The 26,428-nt window shown below is 45.1% G+C and overlaps 1 protein-coding gene across 2 annotated transcripts; it reads right to left on the bottom strand.

Moving 5' to 3' along the window:
* Positions 1–809: 809 nt before the first annotated feature.
* SMYD1 (SET and MYND domain containing 1) lies at positions 810–26,428 on the bottom strand. Of its 2 annotated transcripts, XM_014936003.1 has the most exons (10): positions 26,201–26,426; positions 16,870–17,046; positions 15,939–16,152; positions 14,145–14,275; positions 11,965–12,003; positions 8,841–9,033; positions 5,436–5,528; positions 4,399–4,562; positions 2,701–2,869; positions 810–1,295 (listed from the first exon to the last, which is right to left on the bottom strand). In XM_014936003.1, exons 1-10 carry the CDS (start codon positions 26,335–26,337, stop codon positions 1,137–1,139), a joined length of 1,476 nt encoding a protein of 491 aa, XP_014791489.1. In that variant the 5' UTR covers positions 26,338–26,426; the 3' UTR covers positions 810–1,136. The 2 variants fall into 2 exon arrangements, with proteins under 2 accessions (XP_014791489.1, XP_014791490.1); XM_014936004.1 differs by lacking the exon at positions 11,965–12,003 and having other exon boundaries at positions 26,201–26,428.

Genomic DNA, 26,428 nt, shown 5'->3' with positions numbered 1-26,428 from the left:
ATCAGCAAAATCAATGAGAAATGTCAAAGACAAAAAGCCATAGTTTTGTTTTCTCACTATTCTGCTAAAAAGCAGCCAGGGGATTCTTGAACAAACCATTCCTTTTCATCTCTTGGCTGCCACTGAAGGTCTAGAGCAAACCAGTTGCATTTTGAGATAGGTGGGCAGACAGCAAAGACCTTTTTTTATCTATAAATCCAACCATTGCCTTTAGACTTTTCCTTAGCTCCCGGCTGGCTGCCGACTGGCGGCTGATCCATGGACTATCCCTTTTTTGCTTAGTGCAAAACTGATTAAGCACCTGTGTGAGCTGAAAGGAAAGTGCTGAAAGGCATCAGAGCCCCCAGCTCACCCTGAAGGTGAGCAAAGATGGATCTGCTTTTTCAGTTAGAGCAATCCAGACAGCCAGTGCACCGCACCGGTGCAACTGCCTTCTGGCATGGACTCATCTTACATCCATCTGCTGCTGCCACTGGCCATTTTCTGATTTTTAACTAAAGAAACTAATTTACCCTAATTAATTTATCCTGATGTAGGAATTCCATTTAATTTTGCTTGTAAGCTGCCTACAGTTTGATGTTGCACACATTTCAGCTGCAGAATAATTTTCAGCAGTTTTTCATCAGAAAAACACCACTTTACACAAAACATCATCTGTGGGTCTTATTCACTTTGCACTTAATGCCCACAGACATACATAACACTTTCTGGGACCAGCTTCCCACTTCTACCATCCCTTGGTCAACCACCCATGGACATCACCAGAAAGAAATTATGTCATCATTAGGAAGTAATGGGAAAAAAAACACTTAGGAAAGAATCAATTAAAAATTTAACCCAGTACTTCAAGATCAAGAGTCACATAGAGAGAAACAGGCTTCCAATAAGAACATAAACAATTTTATAACAGGTTTCTTGTTTTGATTTTTAATGCTAGTGGTAGAAAAGTGATGTTGTTTCTGCCAAGATCTCTTCTGTTTTGAGTGCTCAGAAGATTTTTCAGGACTCCTAGCAGATCCATGCTCTCAGACTGGTGCCACTGGGAACAATCCTTATGGGTATATCACATGCCTCACGTTTGGAGGTGCCACAAGTGATGTTATCCAACAGGCACGAATTTGTCTCAAGCTCGGGGTTTACTCCTTCTTGTGGAAGAGGCTTGGTGAGGTCTCATTGCTCGGTTCAGGCATGACTTGAATCTTTTGGTTTTTGAGGGCAGCTTCCCTCATTTTGTAATACATGAACTCATTCTGCTGGAACATGCGCAGCTCCATCTCCGTCTGGACACGCATGACCTGAGGGACACAACAGATTATAAAACCTGTGACACAGGGCATCTCAAAGCAAGTGAATAAAAAAACAAGGACTGTCCTTCAGGGATGTCCTAGGCCATGTAGTAACTCATGCAACTTAATCCAGGTGTCCCACCAGCAGGACCAAAACTGACTGGACACAGATGTACAGTTATTTTCTCAAACTTGGTTGCCTGTATACTGTAAAGGTGAAGAAGGCACCAGCCCTTCATGCACCAAGCTCTTCCACAGGCTGCTAGGAAGCCTCACACTCCCAAACGTGATGCAGGACTTCCCACCCACACCCTGGGCCTGCCCCTTGGTGTGACCCACCACCTCATATGGAAGGAGGTAGGAGAGAAGGAGAGGGATGCTCAGCCCCTCTTCACCCACGTCACAGTTGCACCCCCTGCATCCCAGGATTCACCATGAACAGAGCTATTCCTAGAGCTGCATTATGCCAGAGGCTCAGAAGGAATTTTAGGAAATCTTTTTACAGCTGTCTGTGAGTTTATTCAGCCCTTGGTTTAGGAGCACAGAGATAAGTATGTGCCATATATCCACTGTTTTCCTCCTAAAGTAAGTGGGAAAGGAAATTGAGGTGCTGAGGTCTCACCCTCTGCTATGTACAGGGAAACGGTCAACAGGCAGATTGGCTTTAGGTATTAGATGCTCATTTTTCTGAGAATATAAAATTCTACTAATAAAGGTTATAGCTCTGCTGTAATGGAAAATGAGACATCAATAAGAGATTTCGTTTGGTATCATGCAATTTCTTTTGGCTAATACAGGAGAATGCTGTAAAGCCAACAGGTTGCATCAGGTGAAATGATGGATCCCGAACTGCAATTGTAAATAGTTCGTTATATCTGAGCAGCTGTAATTCCCTGGGGTCTGCAGCTCTTAACCCTAAGCTGGGAAATATATCTATTAGTCACTTGAGGAAAAAATACACTGCAGCTTAGAAGGACTGTGGAGGGGTAAATAAAGAAGAATGGACACTGATAAAGAAATTCAGTTGGTAAACTGGGAACATCCACCATACAAAGTTTTATATAGTCAAATTTTACTGCCATCCATCTGAGAGCAGTGAAATCAGGCTGTTTGAAGAGTGGGAGGTTCTGTCCTTAATCACAGTAATTTCAAAGAAGATTCAGGGGCTCAGTGGCCATTTTTAGTATATGTCCTAGAGCAGGATAAAAGCTATTTTTCAGGGATGAAAACTTCCCATGAGAAGAGACATGCATTTCCCAGCAGACTATAATATAATCTAGAGAAAACCACAGCACTAGTAAGAAGCAGTCAGTACTTGATAGATCTCTCAGCTCTTATGGATGGGTTGTTTCTACAGCTTGAATGTAATTTTGCCCCGAAAGACAGCAGAGACAACACAGGAGATGATACCTACCTCCAGGTCTTTGGTAATTGGGTGGGAAGGTCCATGGGTTATCAGGAGAATGGCATAAGCTTTACAGATCAAGCCATGCCCAGCTTCAATGAGACCAGCATGCCAATGGGTCACTCCTGCCCGCATCACAGCCATCCCTAGCTGTGCATTGTTGGGATGGTATATTTTCCTGGAAACACATTGAGTAATTTTAGTTCAGGAAAGCCCTGGGTTCCCAAATGTTTGTTAGTGACGTGATGTGTTTGCCAAACATCAGACTGTTTACCCAAGTGAAGGGCCTATTGCATTCAGTGCCACTGAAATGTGCAGTGCTGCTTAGAAAGGGGCTGAAAAGAAAGTTACATGAGGACATGAGTTGTTGTGAAAGAGGATGAACAACCTGCAAACAGGGAAAGCTGGACACCTGGATTGGAGAATACCAAGCTCTGTCATTCCACATTATTTTGTCACAAAACAAAACCCAGATCTGACCCTACAGCCCAGACAGCACTAACTTAACTTCAGAAGCTGAATGCAGTGCCTAAATTAAGAATGCAACAATCACCAGTTTCTCATTCAAAGTGAGGAGAGAAGCAGGTGGTTCCAGAAATTCCAGAAATTTTCATCTCACACCCTGGAGATGCATCCCTGCCTCTGGGGACTGTCAGATCACTCCCTACTGCCCAGGTGGGCGAGATGAATTCTGGCCTCTACATTCAACTTTAGAAGCACAGGCAGAGTTAGAAGTTGCTTGGATTTACCTCAGAACCTGCCTTCAAGGGCTTATTTGGCATATTGAATTGGCAGATCTTAAAGAAAGGAAGGAAATCACTGCAGTCCCCACTCTGGACTGAAAAGCTGAGAAACAGGGAGGGTAAGCAATTTCATCCGTGTCATTCAATTAACTCAGTGCCAGGGTTGAGACACAAAGTGCCTTGGCAGGTTTGCAAGCCAGGGAGGTTCACTCTAGACTGTGTCACCCTTTAGAAAAAGAAGAAAATATCACAAGCCTTTTGGGATAGAACTGACCAAAAAGGCAAGAAATGGGAATGAGATGCTCTTAGCAGGAGGGTGCACAAGATAGCAAAATGGGCGTTTCTTCCTTCTGCGCTCTATAGTTTCCATTACTTGATAATATTAATTTTTTTGTTGATTAACACTCATCAGTCCTGTAGTAAAACCTCAGTAATAATAACATACATCATTGTTACTCTGAGGTTTGCCCTGGATCTATGTGAACTAAGCCTGAATTTCTTTATTCTCACTGAGCCTTTACCACAGGACTTGTGCATACTAATTAGCCAAGACAAAAATCCATGTATTATTCAAGAGCAAAGGGAGATCTTGAATCACAGCCATTTGACACGGTTTGTCTTTTCTCTGCAGCTTCTCCTTCCTGCAGGGTGCAGGGGAACAGACCATCTCCTGCAGTGAAAGCCTCTCTGTGTCTTGCTACCAGGGCAGTCCTGAGATGCTTCTGAGACAAACCAAAGAGGTTAATGAAAGATGTACCCAAACCATTTGCCAGTTACAGTTTAGTAAATCAAGGTGTTTGGCAGCTCTTGTGCATTTAGGAAGTGTCTGGTGATATAATCAGCTCCCAGTCAGGATGCCAGCACTGCTGCCCTGATGGGAGCAGGCTAAGGAAGTTACTCCTACCACACACCGCCTAACATTGCATAATCAGAGAGAGCTGCCAAAAATAGGGCACAGACATACATGTAGCCATCCACCATCCTCTTGGCATAGTCAGCTGCTTCCTCAAACATCTGGAGGTAGGAGAGCACCTCGGAGGCAATGCTGAGGATCCTCAGGAGGTAGACGTTCGTGTCCCCCAGCACGGGCTCCTGTTTCTTCAGGCATTCGCGGCACAGCTTCACAACCTGCGCTCGGGGCAAGCAGGGAGAGGAAGGGAGAGTCAGAGCACCTTTGGTTTCTGTTTTGGTTTTCATTTTGGTTTTGGTTTGGGGATTTTTGGTTTTTGTGGGTTTTGTTTGTTTGTTTTTGTTGCTTTTTTTTTTCCTCCAGGATTCTGAACTTGCAGCAGGTACAGTACCCTCAGTTAAAAAAACAGAAAAAGAAAAGCTCCTTGGGAGCTATGGATTGCAATTTTTCACTGGACCTTCAGCAGGCTTCTGTTCATTTAAAGTGCCTAACTATTTTGGATCTCTTCCCAATTTCCTTGGGAGTGCTTATCTCCAGTATTTCTTCTATGGTGGGAAAGTATCTGGATGGCCTAAACCATTGGCTTACCTTTCTCAGGTTTTGACTTGGTGTTTACTAGGAGTCAGGCTCTTTCAAAAACCAATGAGGTCTAACAGGATTTCCCCATGAAATTATAATTAACGTGTTTTTATGCACGAGTGCCCATTAACAAGTGGGTAAGAGTGAAGGAAAGAAAGGAATGGGGAACAAATAGAATTTCTTATTTTAAAGACCACTCTAATGTGACATTGCTTTTATACAAAATATAGACACATGAATCATCTTATGATTCAGACTGAGCTGTAGTGTGGAATACCATCACATGGTATTCCACACCAAAAAGCCACTGGGTTGCACGATCCATACCAGTCCTAGAGGCCAAGTCAGCCTCCTTGAAGGTTGAGGGAGACAGGATGTGCTCTGCTTTGTTCAGAAAATTCAGCCTACCAAAATGATTGCTGCTCAAAGCTTTCTCTCACAGGGCTACATTCATAAAACTGCTTTTCCTGGCAGTTCATATACAGCAAGAGAGCAAATGCAGCAGGACTCACTTCGTGGTAAAGTCCCTCCATGCGGGCCTTGTTGATCTTCTCCAGTGTGTCCTTGGAGAACTGGATAACCTCCTTCACCGTCTCTGCAGAGGGCTGGGGACAACGTTAGGAGAACCAGTGAGGAAAATGCACTGCCTCATGCATGCCAAAATACCCTGGTTGAAGGGATGCTTGTTCCACAATCTGGAAACACAAATCAGCTCAGCAAGATGCTTCCCACATCACTCACCACCTTCCTACCACTGGCTGTATATCCCAGCGCACCTCCTCAGACCTGCCTAAGACTCAGCTGAAATGGTGCACTACCTAATGTCCAGGTGAAGCTCCTGCTGGCTTCAGCAAGAGTGTCACCCATCAGGGTTGCAGCTGTGTACATTTGACATGCATAACTGGGTTCCTTGACACTTCCCTCCAATTCTCTCCTCTGGAAAAGGCACAGAACTGACCCTGAAAGTGGGAGGTCTCACGAGACAGCAAAGAGTCTGTGAAAGTCACTGGTTGGCATGTATCAGGTGCTCCTAGTGCAGCTGCTTGAGAGAATGAGGCTCCTGAGTGCCAGACAGGTGGAATAAGGGTAGGAAACATCACTAAACTTCACCTACCTTGAGAAATGCTATCATTAGGTCCAACCATCATAAGACGGTTGACCTCAGATTTCAGTTCCATCCAGAGTGAAATGTGTTTTCTCACACACCTCGAAGAAGTTTGGATTTTACCATTTTGAAGGCATGATGCACATCTAGGCATACCTGACAAAACACTACCCAGCTCCTAATCAGCTGCCTCCTTTCCCTTCATTCAATGCTGAAATACAACATTATGATTTCCAGTACCATCATTCATCTTCCATTTTTCTGAGCCTTTCAAATTTGCGTTTACAAATTATTCCTTTCCAAAAATGGGAAATCTGAAATCAGCCCATAATCGCCTGACTCCAGGAGCTTGCAGGAGGAGCCTGGTCTGGAGACGCACAATAGAGCCAGAGCACAGGCATGTGCCCAGTCGCCAGGAAGGACTCTGAGAGTGAATCAAAAGCAGAGACCCAACATTGCAACGAAGGATCCAAAGATTTGGAGTCAGGACCATGGGACTGTCCTGTTGTTTTTTCCCACACCTGGTCAAACAGATTTTTGAGGAATCTGTGAAATTCAGCTAGTCGGGAAAAGCTCTTGAAAGTTTGGTATGGAGGGAAAACCAGTAGCTTTTCAGAGCCATATATCCCCCCATCTATTTATGGATACATATGTGTTACGATTTATTACTCTATATTATTAGATTGAAGCTATCACAGCTAATCAGATCCTGGCAGCTGTTTGAGCAGCGTGCAGGGTGTCCTGATACACAGAGCACATTCAAAGGCAATGTTAACCTCAGTGCAAATCACATCGCTCTGCTGTCTGAGTAAAGGCTCCCAGAATAGGTACTTCAACCAGCAATTCCACAGAAGCTTTGTCTAATAAAAATCCCCTCTTGCTTTTACTAGACCCCCTAAGCCTGTTGCCATTATAAACAATGGGAACATTGCTACTATTTGGAAGGGGTGAAGGACTGGAGGTCGGAGCGGCTGTTGGGGATGTGAGCTGTCAATCTTCCATATATTCATAGCGCTTTTTCCACGCAGCTGTGAGTGTTACCACTCTGGGGCAAGCGAGCCTGAATTCAGAAAATGTGATACAGCTGGTGGCCAACAGACATGCTCTGCGGGTGAGGTCAGTCTGGGTACGTATTGTCTGTGGATGGAGTGTATTTTTAATAGCTGAAATCATGCACCTTGCAGAGCTACAGGCTTTTTCTATACAAGCACTTCATATTGTAGAGGACATTTACCTAAAAGTGCATGTCTTCCCACTGCATGCTGCAGAGCACTTCTAATGCTCATGAAAAGGGGATGGTGCATCTCACTGCTTGGTCAAAGCTTGATAGCAGGTGTTGAATGAGAGCTGACATTTTTTTATGCCATCCACTGGAGGAGATGTTCGACAATACTTCTACAGAAAGTCAGATGAAAATGCTTCTGCATCAGAGGACTCAGCTCTGGGACAGCTTTACATTGGAAGTGGGGAGTTTCAGTAGTCATGATTAGCTTAAAGATGAAGCTTGATAATTTAGCAATAAGATTATATAGCAGAGATTTTGCACTAGTGGGGAACCCAACAAGCAAAATGTTCCTTCTAGTCCCGTGTCCTACTTCCAATGGGAGCTCCCTGATATCAATTCTATCCCATTTCTCCAAACCCTACCAAAGGAGAGACTTTTGCTGTGCAATACCTAGCATTTTCTGACCGCCACCTACCTGAAAGAAAAGTCACAGGACTTGGCTTTCTGGCAACTGTGCTAAGCTGGAGGCTGAGGGTTTTCTACTCATTTCCAGGAAGGTGCAGCTGCATGAGCCTCTCCTGATGGCAGTGCTGGTCTAAGAGGTCATGGTTCCTCATCCCACCTTTGCTGTTTGGTCCTGCCCCACATCAGCCCCTGAGCTGTACTCTCTGGCTCATTAAGTGACTGTTTGATAGTGCACATTAGTAATTTGATAATACATTAAATGCTCTTGTCCTGCCTTGCCCTCCTTTATATGCTTTGTAAAGCTTGCAGGAGTAGAAACCCCTAAGCTAACACTGCAACAGAGGACAAAAAATATGAGCAATTATATGCTTGGACAGAGGAACCAAAAAGAAACTCTTTGAGCTACCAGCATGCTCATAAACTGAAGACACTGGCCAAGCAACACATCCCACTGCCGACAGCAAGGCACAGCCTTACACCCACCCACTCAATGACTTGTGAGACCTCCAAGGAAAACACAGATTAATTAAAAATGAACAGTCAAACACATTAATTCTTCACAGTCAGTCTGCCCACAGCAATGGTACAAACTCCCTGTGACAGGCCTTTGCAAGGAGGGACTGGAAGTTGAGGCTTCCCACCTTCCTGGAGCCAATGTGATGGTACACATTTTTACAAACCATACAGTTAGTCACCATGAATCACCTGCAACACATTTTCCTTTCTGCTGTTCAAAACTTTGATTCCCTTTCCGTTCCTTTAAAAAAAAACCACAGTCTGAATGCCAGCAGTTTTTCTTAGTTCTGCACCTAAATTTCCAGTATTTCGGTATTCTGTTTGTTGATGGACTTTAAGGTCAGAGTTAAAGACAACTTTCGTGGGCTTTTTAAAATTAGAAACTGCACTTATGTTGCATAATAGGGATTAAACTGGCCTTGCATGGTGGGCTTGAATTGGTGTTGTGCTCAATCAAGGTTCAGTTCTGTTCTCATTTTTCACATTGACACTAGTCAGGCTTCTGCCAAAATCTCACTCTGTTTCTATTGAGAGAAGAGACACACAGATGCCTTGGTGGAGGAGATGCAGCTGTCTCTGGTTTGGACACAGCAGGAAAAACCATACCTTGCTTTCTCCCTCCTTCACTGCCAGCATCAGGTCATCCTTTATCTGTTTCTTGCAGTGCTCGCAGGCACAGTCAAAGTAATACTGCTTCTTCAGCTGCTTCCGCCGCTCCTCGCTCACGTTGAGGAAATCCACGTAGGAAACTGTCAGCTCCTCACCAGGAGAAATCTTGCTCAGTGCCCGCAGCTCGATCCTGGGTGCAAAGGAGATGAGATGTCTGCTTGGAGAAGCAGCAGAAGCAAAGGTGCAGCCATGGAGCCATCAGGGACAAATCCTGTGACCTGCTCCTGCCTTGCACAGGTGAGCCCTTGCCCTAAGGTGCTGTGTTAGCTCTTCAGGGCGGCAATGTAGAGATGGGCAGCAGCCTGGTTAACTGAATACAGAGTAAAAACAGTGACCTGCCCCTCTGCCCATCCCTGGCAGGGATACATAAGGGTCTGAGCTATAAACAGATAAAAGCCCCATTACTTTATGTGGGCAGGGGCTGAATTTAGGCATAAAATTTAATTGTGTTGCAGGAGATTTGGTGGGAAGAAATCCCTGAGATCAGAAATACAAAACGAGCCTTGCAAAATGCTGAGTTAGGACTTTGGGTCTTTTTTTAAGTACTGCTTTGCATGCTACCCGCACATCCCTGGCTAGACTCCCAGATCCTGAGCCATGCTGCTTTCCGTATCATTTTTGCTCTGAAAAGTTAAGACACATTACCTCTGGGTTCTGGGAAAGAGATGCCCTCACCCTGTTCATGCATATCTACATGAAGGCTTACAAACAATTCTCTGGAAATACTCTGGATATATTTTTCATACAGCCCATTTGATCTGAAATTGCTAATATCAAACACAAGGAAATCACTAGTCTCTGTTACTAAACCAAAATCCACAGCAAATCCTTAATGACAGGCTTTTGGAAAGCCAGATCTTTGCACCTGCATTGCTCTCATGTCTTTCCTTGTAAATGGTCTTAAATAACACGAACACTCAAAACTATTCCCTTGCTGTTTCACTCTACACACTTAAATCTCCTGGTTACTCTGGGCCATCTCTCAGTCATGCAGTCTGGACAGGCACAACTGGCTGAAGAATTTGGACAGACTGAGAAAACCCCCCATCAAATGCCAATTTTCATGGTGGTTCTTCTGTACCCATCTACTCCCCCATCTTCTAGTGACACTACCAATAGTTAGAAATTATTCACTTGAGACCAGTGACCTTGAGCTCTCTGCTCGGACCAGTTAGTTGTTTAAACATATTTTTGCAGCTAGGCATACTAACAGGTTACCAAAATGAAGCCAGTCCCATGGTCTGAGCTGCCACCCTACTGTCACCCTACAGTGTGGTACATCAGTCCCGGGAGTCCATCACCACAGGCAGCGTGTGCCTTGATCATCCTCCTGCTGAGCTCAACAGCATGTTTCATGAACACATCTGCTACAAGATGGACCTCGGGGGGGACCTGCTGGCTATCACCTGAACATAAGAGGCTGTAGATGGGACCCAATTAAGGTCTCACCAAAGGTGTAGGTGGCATAGAACCCAAAGGTCTCACCAGGTGCATTAAAAGTGTTTTGGGGAGGACATTACTTTTTCTGACATTACCTTTTCTGTGTGATTACATTGCTGCAAAGGGACTGTAATTCCCTTGTAATTCCCTTTACAAGCTCTCAGCAGCAATGGTGTAGCTCTGAGCCTTTCAGCTGTGCTAAAGCTGCTGCGAAAACTACTCCCTGAGGCTGGTCTTGACCTTCTCTGGCTGTTAGATCATATCAACAGTGCATTTCACACAAAATTATCACTAAACGTGCTATCATCACGAAGGGCAGCTATTAGTTATGTCACAACCATGGGAAAATTCTAGCCAGAGAAAAGTGCAACCTGGTACTCCAGGAGGAAGTGCATGAAAAAGAGCAATTCCCATCAGAAAGGTTTACACATATAAACATTCCCGTTCACACTTAATGGGATCCTCGTTAAAGGGAGTCATGCAATAAGAGAAGCAAAATCAAGCCTCTGACTTTTATGATGCCCCTGATAGCCTAAGCACCATAGGTATATTTTAAGCAGCCATCCCTTGTGTGGAGGGCATTGATAGCGTTCGGGATAAGCCTGGAAACACACAGCATATTTTAAATGCTACAGTTAAAGAGACACTGTCAGCCGAGAGCACCCCACTGAGCTTGTCCTGTGCTCTTTCCCCAGAGTCTGCCCCAAGCACCAAGGACCTTCACAGACACACACACGGGCACAGCGAATGCCCAACAGCTCAAAACTCAAATTGCCCCAAACAGCAACTCTGATCAGAAGTTAAACTTATTTGCTCGTTTTTATGGTCCTATCTACAATGCACCAAGTAAGTGTCAATGGTGAGGAAGAGCACTTCAAAAGTATGTCACATCTTATTTGAGGAAATTGTATGTTTGCTTGAAATTAAAGTTTGAAGACAACAGTGTCCCTTTAACAGGACTGACTATAATATACCAAGTGCAGTGAGCTAAGCAGACAACTTTTTTTTGCACATGTTTTTGTGATTTCTTTAGTTTGGATCAGGTAACAGTGGCATCATTAAAAGGTAAAACATTAATCAGGTATTATGATAAAAAAGGATGAAACCTACATCTCATGGTATTGCTACTGTAGTCAACACATTCAGCAGGCACCGTTTGTTGCAGAAGAAACGTGGACTATTTAGTATGTCAGTAACGCAATCATTTCTCGTCTCCTCATACGCAAGGTTTTATTTTAGGCTGTACGAGATTAGCGAGACCTTGTTCTGACTTTCATGCTCTTGCCATATTCAGGGGAGGAGAAATGAGAAGTGGAGAGGGGAAATACTGACTGGGAGGAAGCCAAGGGAGAGAGTGGGAAGGCAGAGAGGGAATTTGCAGTGGGGGAGACAGTCACAGTATTACTATTATCATTTTAATTTACTACAAAACGCAGAGTTAAGTAAGGTTTAGGTTTAGTGGGGCTTTACACGGGGAGGAGTAGAAGTTCAGAAAATGGGGAAACTCAAATTTTCTGCAAACAGAGGGAGCCCCTTGGGCTGTTTGCAGTTTTTCCATTAAATACGAGGCATGAGGGGTACAGGGTAAGGGGAAAGGATGATGCTTTCAAGACCGACCCACCTCATCTGTGTGTGGAACATTGATCTTACAGCCTCATGACTGAAAGACAAAACAAACATCTGCAGTTTACACAGGTACAAGTACAACAAAAAAAAAAAATAATGGGTGCATGGCATAGGGCACCAGGACATTGTCCTGACAGAGACAAGGGGGTTCCCTGTACCTGGCTCATGTTTCACTGTGTGAGAGCTTTGCTTTTGCTCTGCAGCTGCCACAACTAAATTGCCCATCACTGGGCCATGGAGGACTAGGTGGAGAACTGTCCTGGCACTGTGATTTTAGGAGTGGTCTCAGCCAGGGGGTGTCCAAAACCCACTTCTGATGTTTGGCAGGCACGAGGGGACTAGTTCTCCTGTACAGAAATGTCTCCACTGACATCAGTAGACATGGTCTCTAAAACACAGCTTGAAATGGAAATCAGACTGGGATATCAGCAACAACGACTGTGCTCTGTGTGATGAGTTTAGTGGGGCCTCAAGTCCAATATGATGCCTTAAGTGCTGACAGAGAGCTCAGTGCCCACAACAGGGGTTTATCATTAGGCTACTACAGAAAAACAAGAAACCTTCATAATTTACCCGGCCAAAACCCAGAAGTTCAAGTTTAAAGTCAGTTACAGGGTACATGTGGGACCTTTGACAAGCTGCCAGGCAAACAAAATGCCATTCCTCTACTTACTGCCCAGGAACTGAGACTTCAGGGTTGCAATCACTGCTAGTTACCTCCTCTGCTTCCCTGGTGGGTTGGAGAGGCTCTCCTCATCCCACTATGGATCTGATCCAGGGCCACTGGATATAAGAGCACAGACTCCAATCTGACTTTGGATCAGGCTTCATTTCCCACCAAGGCAATCTTCCTAATGCAATTTTGTTTTCCAGTTGCTTGTTTACCAGCTGCTTGATAAATACTGGTATAGTTTTATCAGGTAAAACCAGCAGTGAGAACCAGAGGGCACAAGCAATGGGTTAGTTAAAGAAGGCAAAGTTGGATGGTTAACTTATAGCACTGAAGCCTGGTAAACACAGTATTTTGTAAAATCTTAAGACCTAGTGGAAAATTTGGATGAAATACTGTGGCTGTGTGGTTTTTGGCAAGCAGTTTCCCACAGTTAATGTCTTGCACAAAACTTGCTGGATCAGCAGCGGTTTTACCTGTTCTGGTCTGGGAGGAGACTGGGAAGGGTAGAGCATCCTTCCTTCGGGCTGCCCTGAGCACTGAGAGCAGCAGCCTCCACTTCCAGCTCTGCTGAAACATCCCTGCATTTCCCACTTAATGGCTTTCCATCTCACACGTCCCACAGAAGTTTTCTTATAGGACTTGTGTGAGAATGGGGAATGCCCAGCAGCTTAGGGCATCCTGCGCGTGCATGTGACTCGGTTTGCAGATTAACAGTCATTAAGATCCCACTGCTAAAGAGTTAATCAGTGATTAATAGAGATGGTACACTCTCACAAAGATGAGGGTTTGTGTTAGGGATGGTTATAAACACATCACAGATAGTGGTACACAGCTGATTGCAAGCTTTGGTTACAAGAAACTCTTGGACTGTGGACTCAGTATAATCTTTAATGATTTGTTAATCATATCTGTTCCTTAAGTATTTATAAATAAAGCCTGAACATAAGGGGTGATCCAGGCAGCTACTTAGTATTTTATCTGCCTATTTTGAGTCTGGTTTCAAAACCCACAGAAACCAGGGAAAAATTATTTGCTGGTTCACTGGATGTGGGGTCAAACCTTTTGTATATGTTTAGTGCATCAGACAATAATTTTTAAAATTACAATGATGAGAGAGAAAACTGTTCCCTTTAGAAAAAAAAAACAAACTGATTTTTTTTTTCTTCTGAGCTAGAGAAGGAAACAAGAATGAATAGATTTTCTGGGGTAGGGCTCTGACACTATGGGGCTTTGACAAGCTGCCAGGCAAACAAAATGCCATTCCTTTACTTACTGCCCAGAAACTGAGACTTCAGGGTTGCAATCACTGCTAGTTACCTCCCCTGCTTCCCTGGTGGCTTGGAGAGGCTCTCCTCATCCCACTATGGATCAGAACCAGGGCCATTGGATATAAGAGCACAGACTCCAATCTGACTTTGGACCAGGCTCTGGGGCTAGCAGAGTCTGCTGAGTTGCCTGTTAGGATGCATCCCCACTGTGCCCAAATACAGAAATGCACTCACTTGCCATTGTTGAAGATGACGGTACAGTTGGGCCAGCAGTCATGGTTGGCCTGGCAGAGGTTGGGGAAGATCCCCACACCAACAGCCTGCAGTCCTCTTTGGTCACTGAGGGTAAAGCCGTTGCAGCTGATCTAGTCCCAAAACACAGGGAGGAAGAAGCATTAGAGAAAACGCTGAACTCAGCTCATCAATTCCTGCCGATGCTTGAGAAGAGGTATATCCCCAGCACCCCATCTCCAAACTCTAAGGAGAAAGGAGTGCCTACAAGATCACTGCAGAAAGTAGTTGTAGAAACATCTTGAGACAGAACAGCAGAAGAGATGCAATGCAGGACTCATGCAGATGGACCAGCCCAGAGCAGAGCTGAGTAAATGTTGCAGAATATCTGCAGTTAATATTCGTTTGGGATGTCTAAGATAAATTTGGTTTGACCGTGCATTGGTTTCCTTATATTCACTTCCTGCAAATAATTCAGAAAAGGTCACAGGAAAATGAAGCTGAGGCAATTCAAGCAGAGCACTGGCAGAAAGCAAAGTTCACAGTTACTAAAACAGGTACCAGTTAGAAATCAACCTCAAGAGCTGCATTCAGCGTGGTCATGTTTGCCGGGTGGCCACAGAGTTTATAAAAAATGATTACTATTGTTTGTTATGAGTCCCAAACAATTTTCAGCATGACTACTTTTGCATGACATATATACCAAGAATGAATTACACTTTTCTATATGGTACATCATTATCACATGTGAATGGAGAAGCTTTTAATCACAAACTTAAACAAAGGAAGTATTTGCAAAGAGAAAATGCGACAGGATATACCAAAGGAAATAATAACTTGGCTGCTAATTATTTTACTCTGTTACTAGTTTTATTTCCTTTCTTAACTTATTCTGTACTTCCTTATTTCTGCACGGGCAAGATATGCCAGTCCCCAGTAAATAGGTCTCCCTGTACCCAGTGGACTGGATTTTCTTTTTGGGTTGGGTACCAAAGGATGCATCATGTCCTCCCTGTGCTAGGGCTGGCAAAGTTGACTTCTCTGCCACACCAGCCATCAGCAGAGGTGCGAGCAGAGCGTGTGTCTCAGCTCAGCTCACCCTGGCCCCTTTGGCAGCGTTGCTGGGTGAGGGGTTGGTGCAGCCCCAGATACACCATTACCAGGGCTGCAGGCAGAGCAGCTCAGCCAGAACTGGCTTCTGGGAATTTCCCTCTCTGCTACACTGAGAACAGAAATTTTTAGTTAACAAGTTATTAATAGACATTATTATTATCATTTACCTATTTTTATTTTTTATATATACAAATATATATTTATAATATACACATAAAAATCTAATGCACACAATATATAAAAGACATGAATGTATATATGAAAGCAAATCTGCTGTATTCAAAGATCTTCAAAGTACATTTGCTAAAACTGTATTTAAATAGATTTTCCCAGCTCTCCCACATGCAGAGAGAGAGATGCCCAGTGGGACTTGTGATGACAATGCAGCACCTATGGCTGAGCGAGCCACTTGCCTGAATGGTTTGACAGATAAAAGGTTTCAGACCTTGCCCTTTCCATGCCTCAGTTTCCCAGAGTCAGTGCAGAAGTGATGCAGATGAGGAACAAGCAGTATTCAAACCACCTGCAGCAAATATCAGCCTCAGCTACCCCAGCTGCTATGGCCTCTTAAAGGCCAGAGAAGGATGAACTTGGGTATCCTCAACTCAGGCTGGTTGGAGACTTTCACTGTGAAGCTGGCATTAAAAGCAGCCCCCCCTTTGCTCTCCCACCCCTCCAACATACCACTCCAAATATGTGGGAGATGAACTGCATGCCGAACTGCTGACTCTGGGATGGCCAAAACTCAAGGAAGCTCTCCACGTCAACACGGAGCTCCTTCTTCTCCTCCTCGCCGAAGCTGTCCACGTGGTTCTGCAGGTCATCAATAGAGACCAGGCAGCCTTCTGCCAGCCCACTGCCTTCCCTCTCTATCTTCCACATGATGCGGGCAGCCAGCCTGGCCAGGAGAGAGCCACAGGTGTTAGCACCACCACCACCCAGAGCAAGGAGAGGGACCATCAAAAATCATTTAATAGGTGGAACCATCGAAATTCATTTAATAGGTGGGAAATTGTGTGCAGACAGCCTGAGACAGTGAGACAGGCTCAGAATTGAATGGCTGATGGTTGGTCACCACCCATGGGCTTTTGAAAGAAAGGGAGACAGAAACAGGGTTTTGCCCTGGCATCTATGTTCTTATCTGGAGAAGTGCTACAGACCTCCTGGTCCCCAGCCCTCCACAACAGCTCTCATTTCCTTGGGGATTCTTCTCATTTTCTTGTAATGGAGCCTGGACGTGAATCCAAACCAATGTATCCTGTAGACAAATTAGGGAAGAGCCCATCTCCTCTTCCACTTTTCCACCTATTCCCCACTTTCCCACACCTCCTAAACCACTATGGGTGAGTTTGCCTCATCACGTTTAGCTGAAGTAGAGTTTTTGGGGCACAGCACCAAAAAAAAACCAGGATCATGAGCGCCTCGCACCTGGATGCTCTTCCAAGTCCCCATCCCAGCAGCTCAGGGATGTTCCTGGCCTTTTCCAAACTGTCTCCCACCTCCACCCCATCCAAATCAGGCCACTCAGCTCTTCTTCATCACACTCTGGAGGGATGCCCTGTCCTCTCCCACCCTCCCCAGGCTGCTGGCTCAGCCCCTGGGGACCAGCTCTCACCTGACGTTTTCGGTGGGTGCCTTGCCGTGCTTCTTGATGGCGGAGCACTCATTTTTGTGGTTCAGCCAAGCCGCTCTCTGGCAGGTCCTGTCGCAGTAGTAGGCAAACTTGCACTGGCCGCAGCGGTGGAGCCTCTCCTGTCGTTTGAAGCAGGTGTGACAGATGACGTGCGTCAGGCTGGAAGGACAGAAGGACCTGTTGGCTTGTATCTCAGTGAAGGGCCAGCTCTACCGAGTGAGGGTCCTGCCAGCTTTGCATCCCTGGTTCCCCACACCCACTAAGGATGGATCCTCTGAGATTTTTTGGGGTGATGGAGAAACCTCCCACCCAGCATAATGCTTATGCACTTGCCCAGCGCTGTTGCTTTTCTGTTCGGCTATGCCAAAGAGACAAATATTTTGTTTAAAGGAGGACAGCAATAAAGCATTCCCCAGCTCTCAGCCCTCTCGTCTGCAGCTCATCTGCTCCTCCTCAGCACCGCCGCTGTTAACAGGATTTTCAGTCTGTTTTCATTTTCTGTCCAGCCTGTGCTGAAGCACCAGCCACCCATTCGCTGAGCAGAAACCAGATGCCCAACGAGTCTATAACTCTGGCGAGCACAAAGAAGAATGTGAAGGCAAAGAGCCAGTCTGAGAGCTTCACCTGCCTCTGAATTTGGCTGAAGTGAACCCCTGCTGGGCACTAAGGCTTTCCAGGGCTTCACACGGACCGGGTCACAAAATGGAGCAGTGGCCACCACCATGCCTGAGACTAAGGAAAATATTGGGTGAAGGGTACCATGGCTCTGAGCCACCCTCACTGCTCTCCTCAGCTTTCCTCAGGCATAGGCATGCTGTGGGGATAAAAATATACATCAAAAATGCTCTGCTATTGAGCAGACCAGAGGTATACCACAATGAAGAAGAGTGATAGACAGAAGTGATTGCATAAGGAAATCCTGTATTTGTGCTGCTTGAAACCAACGTGCATTTCCATGGATTAAAAAGCAGCTTTGTTTGCCATTTCTTTTTGTCACCAGGCCAAAGATGTAGTTGTACTGGAGGCATTTCACTTGGCAATTGTGCCATTGTGTTGGAATTGACACAAGGAAACCAAAAGAACAGCCTCCTTCAAGGTAGATCTTCTCATAGACCACAGAGTAGTTTATGTCTTCTCCTCCTTCCTTCAGTTGTGATACATGGCTGTCCACCATCAGGAGACAGCAGTACAGAGCCCCAGGCTGGATGGGTTTTGGGTTTTCCTGGTCTCAGTGACTGCAGATAGATGCTCAACGGGGATTAGTGAAGGTCTGAGGGACCAGGGCAGGCTCCCGGCCATTCAGCAGGCCCCCAAGCACAAATGCTGGGGCACTAATGGATTTTCAGCTACCCAGGGATGGACAAGGAATACCAAACAGCTGAAGACAGACGAGAGACGAACTCCAAAGAGCTCCCAGGAGCAGTGGCTGGGGTAGGACCTGGGGCGGCCTCACTGTAATGCCAAGTTTAGGGAGCTATACTTGCATTTATGACCACCATAAGATTTTATTAATAAATCCAAGGGTTCTTTCAACTTCACAAGGCTGATATGTTGCTGAGCTGAAAGCATCAATGATTTAGTGCTGATCAGCAAACCAGAATATGCCACCTGTAGGGGTGTTGTTAAAGATAATGAGCACAGTGCCTGATGTGAGGCTGCGCTCTGCTCCGAGGGCATGAAGTCCTCCCTCTATAGTCCTGCATCAGCATTAGCACTGTGCTCTTCAGGCCGCTTAAAGTCTTCCTGCGGACAGGCTAGCGATGCCCACTTTACCTCTGCCTCCAGCCAGGCTCAACAGTGCAGGAGAATTTAAATGCCCATCACTCAGACACTGCCAGCCCCAGGAGGGAGGTTTTCATTGCAAAAAGCTCACTGACCACAGGGGCACAAGGAAATAAAAAATGTATTGATGATCACGCCAGAAGGCTGTGCCACAGGCAGGAATCACTCACAGCCCCAGAGTAGTACCCAGCCCCAAGACTGTCCTGCCCCTCCACTATACAAATATATATATAAACATTCGTAAGCATATTTATATCTATCACAGAATACTTAAGATGCTCTTTCATTCCTCCGGCACTATTGCATGAGCTGCTGACACAATCCACCCTCCGCTTTGGCTCTTGTGGGATGAAAAGGGCTATTGATTTAAAGCAGAGGGCCACTGATTTAAAGCAGAAGGCCATTGATGTAAAGCAGGATGACTCGCAGCAGACAAAACCCACACGCAAAAATGAGGTTTGGAAAATGCCAGTGACCAGCACCGGCGCACGGGAGGGAGCCCAACGCCAGGTAAGCAGCCGGGATGGGGCAGGGGGAAGCACGTGTCTGGGAAGGGAGATGCAGCCAACTCCATTAAGTCAAATGAACTGGTGAGAAATGTGAGGCTGTGCTCTGTCAGCTGTCAAGTCAGAGGGGCAGAGAGGTGCAAGAGAGATTACGCTCCTTGTAAGGCAACGGAGAGCCAGACAGCTGATAAAACCTGCATGGTTACATCCTGCCGGGAAGCATGGGGAGATATCTCACCGATGGAATGGGGCTCCCTCCTGCCGCCTGCATGCTTGCAGGGCAGTCAGAAAGTGAAAAGGCAGTTAAAGAAGTTTCCCTGTAAAGAGGAGTGACAAGTTGGAGGGGAATATGCTGCAGCAAAACCCAAGTCCTCAAACAGAGGCTTGTCTTCCCCCAGCTCTCCCTCTGAGAACAGAAAAATACTAAAATGTTGGCTTTGCATTTCAATGGGTTTTGCATAAGGAGTCCAGAGATTCCAAAGCAAACTTGGTGGAACTTACCACCAGCCCTGAAAGCCCTCGGTTCTAAGGAGACGCAGAAATGCACAAAAAAAAAGTTACACAAGACTTCCCGAGGAGGCAGAGGAACAGTTCATATGGTAATGAAACTGCGGACACAATTACTCACAGGTAGTTTGACTGGAAGGTATAAGAAATACCACATCTCTCACAAAACCCTCGAAGGATCCTCCATGCTCAGAAATGGTTTAAAAAAGGACTGGATTTGTTGATAATGTGCATTACCAGGACTCAGAGGCCTGGGCTCAACTCTCGGTGCAGTAATAAAATCAGGAGACACAGGTATTTGAGATCTATTGCCTAAATCTTCAACAAGCATTGCTCAAGTACTGCCTGACCCTGCAAGCACCTAAATCCCCCAGGTGCCCCGAGACAATCGTGCAAGCTCTTGCTGCCTCATAGGAGCTCAGCACCAGATGCCCTGAATAGGGATGGCAAAATGGGGCTCTTCCTTGGCCCCAGGGCTGGACCTTATGACAGGCTCTGCTCCCATCTGTCCCAGAGGTAGACAACACCAAGGACACCAAAGGCTTGCAGGGGTTCACAGTCTCCCCTGTCATGTCCTCTACAATGGTTTAAGTTCCCCAAGGACAGGGAAGCAACAGGTTAAACCCAAGTCACTCAGACTGTGGAAATCACTGATCTATAAAGCCTTCTCTGTCTGGCTTAGAAAGTGTTTAACACAAGCCAAGATGGCTCCAGGTGGCTCAGATGGAGCTTCCTCTCTCTGCAAAGAGAGCAGCCCATGCTCATGTGGTCAGGATGCTGCATGGCCAGGCAGCACTGAGGGTTTCTGGAGAGATATGTGGTACCTACACAGGAGCCCTGGAGGTTTGAACCCTTAAGAGACTCAGTGCTCAGCTTCCCCTGCTTTAACACAGGGACAATATAACTGCTTTAACACGGGTACAATACAACTGCTTTCTGCTGCGTCTGTGTACACCATGGCCTCTGGGGTGATCTCTGGCCATTCATTCACTGCCATCTTCCACACATAGTGAGAACTTTTTTTCACCCTGCCCAAAAGAAGGATCTTCATTAGCACAGTGATTTCTCCAGCCTGTCCAAGCCTTGCCAGGTCAGGGATTTAGGACTGACTTGAAGGGCAGGTGCCACTGACCATCTCACTAAATTACATTCTGGAGAGCCTCAGGTTTCCTTGGCCTCTCATCCAAGAGTTAACCAAGCTCAACTCTCAGGGGCTCACGAGCTCAGAGGTTACGTAGATGAGATGCACAACTGCTACTAATCCTGGATGTAGCTACAGTCACAAAAGGAATGATACAATGTGCCAGCCAACAAATGCAAGAGGTGACAGAGCACTGTCAACTAAACCATGGCACCTGCAAGCATGGCTCTCGGTGAAAGCAGAAGAGACACATAGCTCTTGTGACTGCTTGGATTGGATTCAGATGGATTAAGATCTGCTGGACCTGCCAGGACAGAGGGCTGAGCACCGCCACAGGAATAGATTAACCTCATCTCTGAGACATGCACAACCCAAACATTTGCCAATCATTTCCCATTCAGCACCCACAGCATCTCATTCACTGATCTGGAAAAGCAAGGTGAGATGGCTGTAGTGCAGAGGAATAAAAAGAGGATTTCATTTAATAGCTAATGGATGTGGTGAGAAGCTCACAAATTAGTTTTGTGAACTGATCTGGAAAAGCAAGGTGAGATGGCTGTAGTGCAGAGGAATAAAAAGAGGATTTCATTTAATAGCTAATGGATGTGGTGAGAAGCTCACAAATTATTTGAGTTTGTGCTATTCTGTACATGACAGATGACACACACAGACAACCTAAGTCCACCTGCTTCATATTTATTATTGGCTGACTAGACAACTCTCTCCTCAACGTCCTACAGAGGACAGCACAAGAATAGCCTAAGATGTAGGTAAAGTCCACTTGGCTTTCAAAGCAGAGGCTATAACGCTTCATTAAACACAACAGCCTAAGGGAATGCACCTACTCTTTCAGCAGTGAAAGGAATTCAATAGCTGGTTTCTACTGAGGTGATGATGGTGAATTATTAGCACAAGAATAGTTTTGCTCCTTTAAAAAAGGGGATTGGAAATTAATGCTTTTACCTTTAAAATGTGAGAGATGACACATCCTAGTTTGTCTGATTTGAGTGGAGGATTGATTTCAGACTTTCAGACTATTTTACTTTTAGTCTTTCATAACAAGCTTTCTCAGCCTCTTCTTAAAGAGATATGAGTGTGGTTTCCTTTTAAAAATCTAGAGTTTCTCCCAGGTTTTATTGAAACTTTTGAACAGATGAGATAATTTTAGACAATATGAATACGATCACATTAACTCTCAGTTAATTGGTATCAACTCAAAGAATTTGCTTCCATAATCTTTTCAGAGTCGTACTGTTATGGAAAATTTTGTATTTCTTATATCCCTAGGTCATCCCAGCTACAATAATGGAGCTCCCCACATTTCCTTGGAAAATGTTTTGGGCCTGCTTCATAAATCAAAAAGGAGCGCAAAAATCCAATGATCTCAAGTTTATAGCAATCTGCAGATCAGTCATCTCAGGTGATCTTGGCTTTCTACCACATGACACTGTTTGCCTTGACTACTGTCTCTCAAACCTCACTGGTTAAAGAGCAAACCTTCTCTTGATGAAGGTTGACAGAGATATATCAGGCATCACTATGCCCACAGGAAATGTAAACTCTTACAGGCTTGAGACCCAACTGACATGCCATAAGAGAAGGTCACATACTGTACTTTGATCCCAGGCAATGGGAATGCCATCATCCTGAAGGTGGCAGTGAGGAAAGGAGACCTGGGATCTTCAGTGAGAAAGTAAAGAGGAAGAAGGGAAGGATTAAAACCTAGCACATAAGCAGAGCACTACAGAAAGCTTCAGTGAGAAGTAATGTCAGTGGGGAATGCACAGGGACTTTGGAAATCGAAAAACAACCCCAACAAAGGCAAAAAATACCTTGAGAAAATATATTTCCAACCTTCTGCATTTATTCTAGGGCAAACTTGGCCTGACACCGGTGTTTTCTAAGTGCTATTTCAGCTGATAACAGCAAGGCTGATTCAAACACAGATCAGACAGCGTCTGCACTTTATCCAAACAGCAAAATACTAGAGATTACACTAGTATTGAGTTTCACATCCCCGTTCAACCAGTATTCACTGTCTCTAAACAAGCTGCTCTAGTTCAGGTAGAAGTAACAGGTTTAATGCAGGAGTCAATGCCAGGTAACCACTATGTTAAGCAAAAGGTTATAGAATGGTTTGGGTTGGAAGGGACCCTTAAAGGTCATCTAGTCCAACCCCTCTGCAATGTGCAGGATTAGCCTTGTGAGTCATACCCTGGCCTTAAAATCTATGAGCTGGCTGACAACTGTAGGAACCTTCTTTAGCTTTACTTTGTCTTTTATGTACTTCTGGACTAAAAATCTCTGGTACCAGGTCAGAAACTGCGGCTCAGATGACCATCACTGGGTCTAACTGTACAAGCCTTGATGACTTCAGGGACCTTCAGGGACCTCCAGCATCCCTATGACCTTCAGGGGCTTCTAGGATGGGATGCAGCCTGCAGATTTAGACATCAAGATGTCTAAATCATCTGTACCCTCAGTTTTTAAGTAGAGATCACATCAAAATACTCAGTGGGGTCTGGAAAGCCAATCAGCTCACAGGCAAGTGTCTGTGTTCGGTCCACATTATAGTGTTCCATTGATTATAAAGGGCACTTAGGGTTGGTTTCACTTGACTGGACATAGAAGCCTAGTGCTATTTTAGGCCCTGCAGGGACACCCATCTGGCCTGAGAGGAGGCCTGATTCTCATAAATCCTGTTTTGTACCTGTCAGCCCTAAGAGGATGTCTCAGCCACCCTGGGGCATCTCAAATGACACTGAACACCTACAGCAACTGAATCCTCCCCTTAGCTCTATGCAGACACACTGTAGAAGTTGGTTTAAACAGCAAAATCAGGGGCAGGATTTCAGGGGCTCAGCATTCACGCTGGGACCAGACTCCCCAAAGAACTAAGCTCCTCAAAAGGCTGCAAAGTATGGACCAATTTTTCCAAGTACTCTGCACTCTTGTGTTTCCATGGTGGCCTTTCTACACAAAGAAAGCACAGCTCTGTGGTCACCTGTTTGGTAGGACCTGAGCTGAAAAATGAAAGCTACCCCTCATATTGGAATTCCCTTTCCATGGTACACATATACATTGCTTTCAGCAAGAGAGGAAGATGCTGAGTGCAGTTAGGATGATGAGCTCTGAACTTCGGGTTTCTCAGTGCAGGGTGAGATCCATGTGTGTGTGAAAAACATCAGAGCAGTTTTCACAAGGAAAATGCATGTTTCCATTATATCTCAGGCCCAGGATATTCCCTGTGGAGGACCAATCAACAAGCATTTAGTTGGCACTGCCTGCTTTGGAGATTTTGGGAACACATTTCACCACAGACACATATAAAGTGCTTTGGGATGAAATGTGCCATGGGAGGGTAAGAGTCCATTATTTACCACATGGTAGAATGAAGAAGAAGCAGAGATAAGAATGACTGAAGCCATTCCCCAGTCACAGGGAAGGGAGAGAAGGGAGTCTTGCTGCTCAGTGTCTGGACCTGTCCTCTGGGAGCTCAACAAACACAGACTGGGGAAGGAGGGAAGGAGAGAAGGAAGGAGGGAAAGAGGGAAGGAGGGAGGGAGGGAAGCACATCTCTCCCCATCTGAGGTTTTGGAAACCTAAGCCTAAGACACAGTCTGCAGTCTAAGGGTCGAGGTGGTCAGAGTCTCTCCCTTTATCTCACATTACACAAGTGACATTTGAAAATGCAGTGAAGTTGTAGCTCTTCAACATGGGCAGCTCTACTCTGTGCATGATGCTCGCAACATTTCACATAGGAGAAAAAAGGTTCTCAACCAGCAATCAAATGGCAAAATGTTTTCAATGGTTTAAAAGATAATTAGTATTTTTAATGAGGCATATGGGAGAAATAATTGTCTGTAGGCACTTCCGAAGCAAGCATAGTACCACAGCAAGATTCCAGCTAGTGACACAAGTGAAACTGAAGTAGAAGAGCTAAAAGGACACGTCAAGGAGAGATGGTTTTGTCACTAAGTACTGTAATTGAACTTTGGGCTAAGAATTCAAGAACCGAAGATTTTAAAATAAAAATAATATTTTTAATGTGCATTCTTGCAGTGACATATTAAAATAAAAACTAAAAAGTGTCATTGCTGCCGTTGTAAAGATTCATAAACATGTTCACCCACTGACAGTATAAGGGCAAGGAAAAAGTGAATGAAAGACACAAAAAACCTTATTTCCTGCTCTGTCCATTTAATCCCCAACTCTCTGCTACTGCCAAATCACAGAGTAGCACAAATCAGCTCCAGCTACAAGATGACCAGGATTAAAACAGCAGCATGAGCTCTGCTTGCGTCCCAGGCCTCATTAGCAGAGTTTATTCAATCAGGGAAAGCTCAGCTAGGCAAAATCATTCACTGCCCTATTTAGTGTGCAGAACATTCACTAAAATTACTGGCGGTATGGGGCAAAAATATCAGTTTTGGGAGTCCCCATGCCACCCTTGAAGAATGCTCACAAATTTCCTAAGCCCAGAATGAAACCTTCATCTGACAGCTAGCTCCTCAGTTTAAAACTTTGAGCCAAATTCTGTTCTCAGCGTATTATAAGGCTGCACAAATTCCATTCATGTCTGGGGCTTTATTCTAGATTTATTTCATGGGAGATTAACATAGAAATTGGTTCTTTATGCCTTTTGGCTTTCAGGGTATTTAAGTGAATCTTCCACTGATTTGAAGGGCAGGAATGGGCACCTACCAGCCACTCTGGCAGTACAGGCTGATTGCATGTTGTTTGTCCTTGAAACAAGCAGCAGAAAAGAAAACACCTTTGGGCCAGAATTCAGTTTCTGGCTGCATCAGTGTGAACAAAAACTTAAAACCAGTCTCGTGCCAAGAGTGAAAGCAGAAACTTGTCTCCAGTTAACTCAGCTAGCTACAAATATAAAATCACTTTAATAGAAACAATATCACTTGCAGATCCCCACCAGCTTTTAGTTTGAAGGCAGCGGGTAATGAAGTGGCGTGTACAGCTGGGAGGTGGTACACGTGAGCAGAGCACAACTTAACTCTCTTTTATCACGCATTGCACATCAGAGGCTTCTGCAAAAGCCAGTCTGAGACTGCTGTACCTAAATTACACCCTGAATGCACACAACTTCCACCACATTTGCTAAAAGCTAAGAGCACCAAGCACCTTAAAGATCCTAGAAACGTTCGCTCCGTATTAAAAAAGTAAAAAAGCTGATCTGAGCCCTGGGAGACACATTCACTGTAGGCTGTGAATGTGTCTTTACAGAAGTGCTTCTGACTTCCCTTCACACCCTTCTTTGATGCTGTCCAGATGCTTTCAAATTTTCACCCGCCCGGCCAAATGAAATTTTGCATTGAGATGACTTTCAGCCTGTGTTCTACAAGTTCTTTTCTCTTACCTATCAAAAACCACGGCAGCGTAGGCTGGCTCCGCAAAGATGACATCCCCGGGCAAGAATTCCTTCTGTGCTTTCAAGCCCCTGCCTTTGCCTTCAGAGGTGAACACTTCGACTGACTCCATTCCCCCTTTGGTCATCCCAGGGACCCCAAGGCTTGGGAGGTGGGTATCTCAGAGCCAGCCAAATCTCCCGTCACTCCTGTCAACTTCGACTTGCTGCAAGACCACG

Source organism: Calidris pugnax, unplaced genomic scaffold (genome assembly GCF_001431845.1).
Source record: "Calidris pugnax isolate Ruff unplaced genomic scaffold, ASM143184v1 scaffold14, whole genome shotgun sequence".
Classification (NCBI taxonomy): Eukaryota; Metazoa; Chordata; class Aves; order Charadriiformes; family Scolopacidae; genus Calidris; species Calidris pugnax.
Note: the sequence above shows the minus strand (reverse complement) of the source record. Positions and strands in the feature narration are given on the sequence as shown.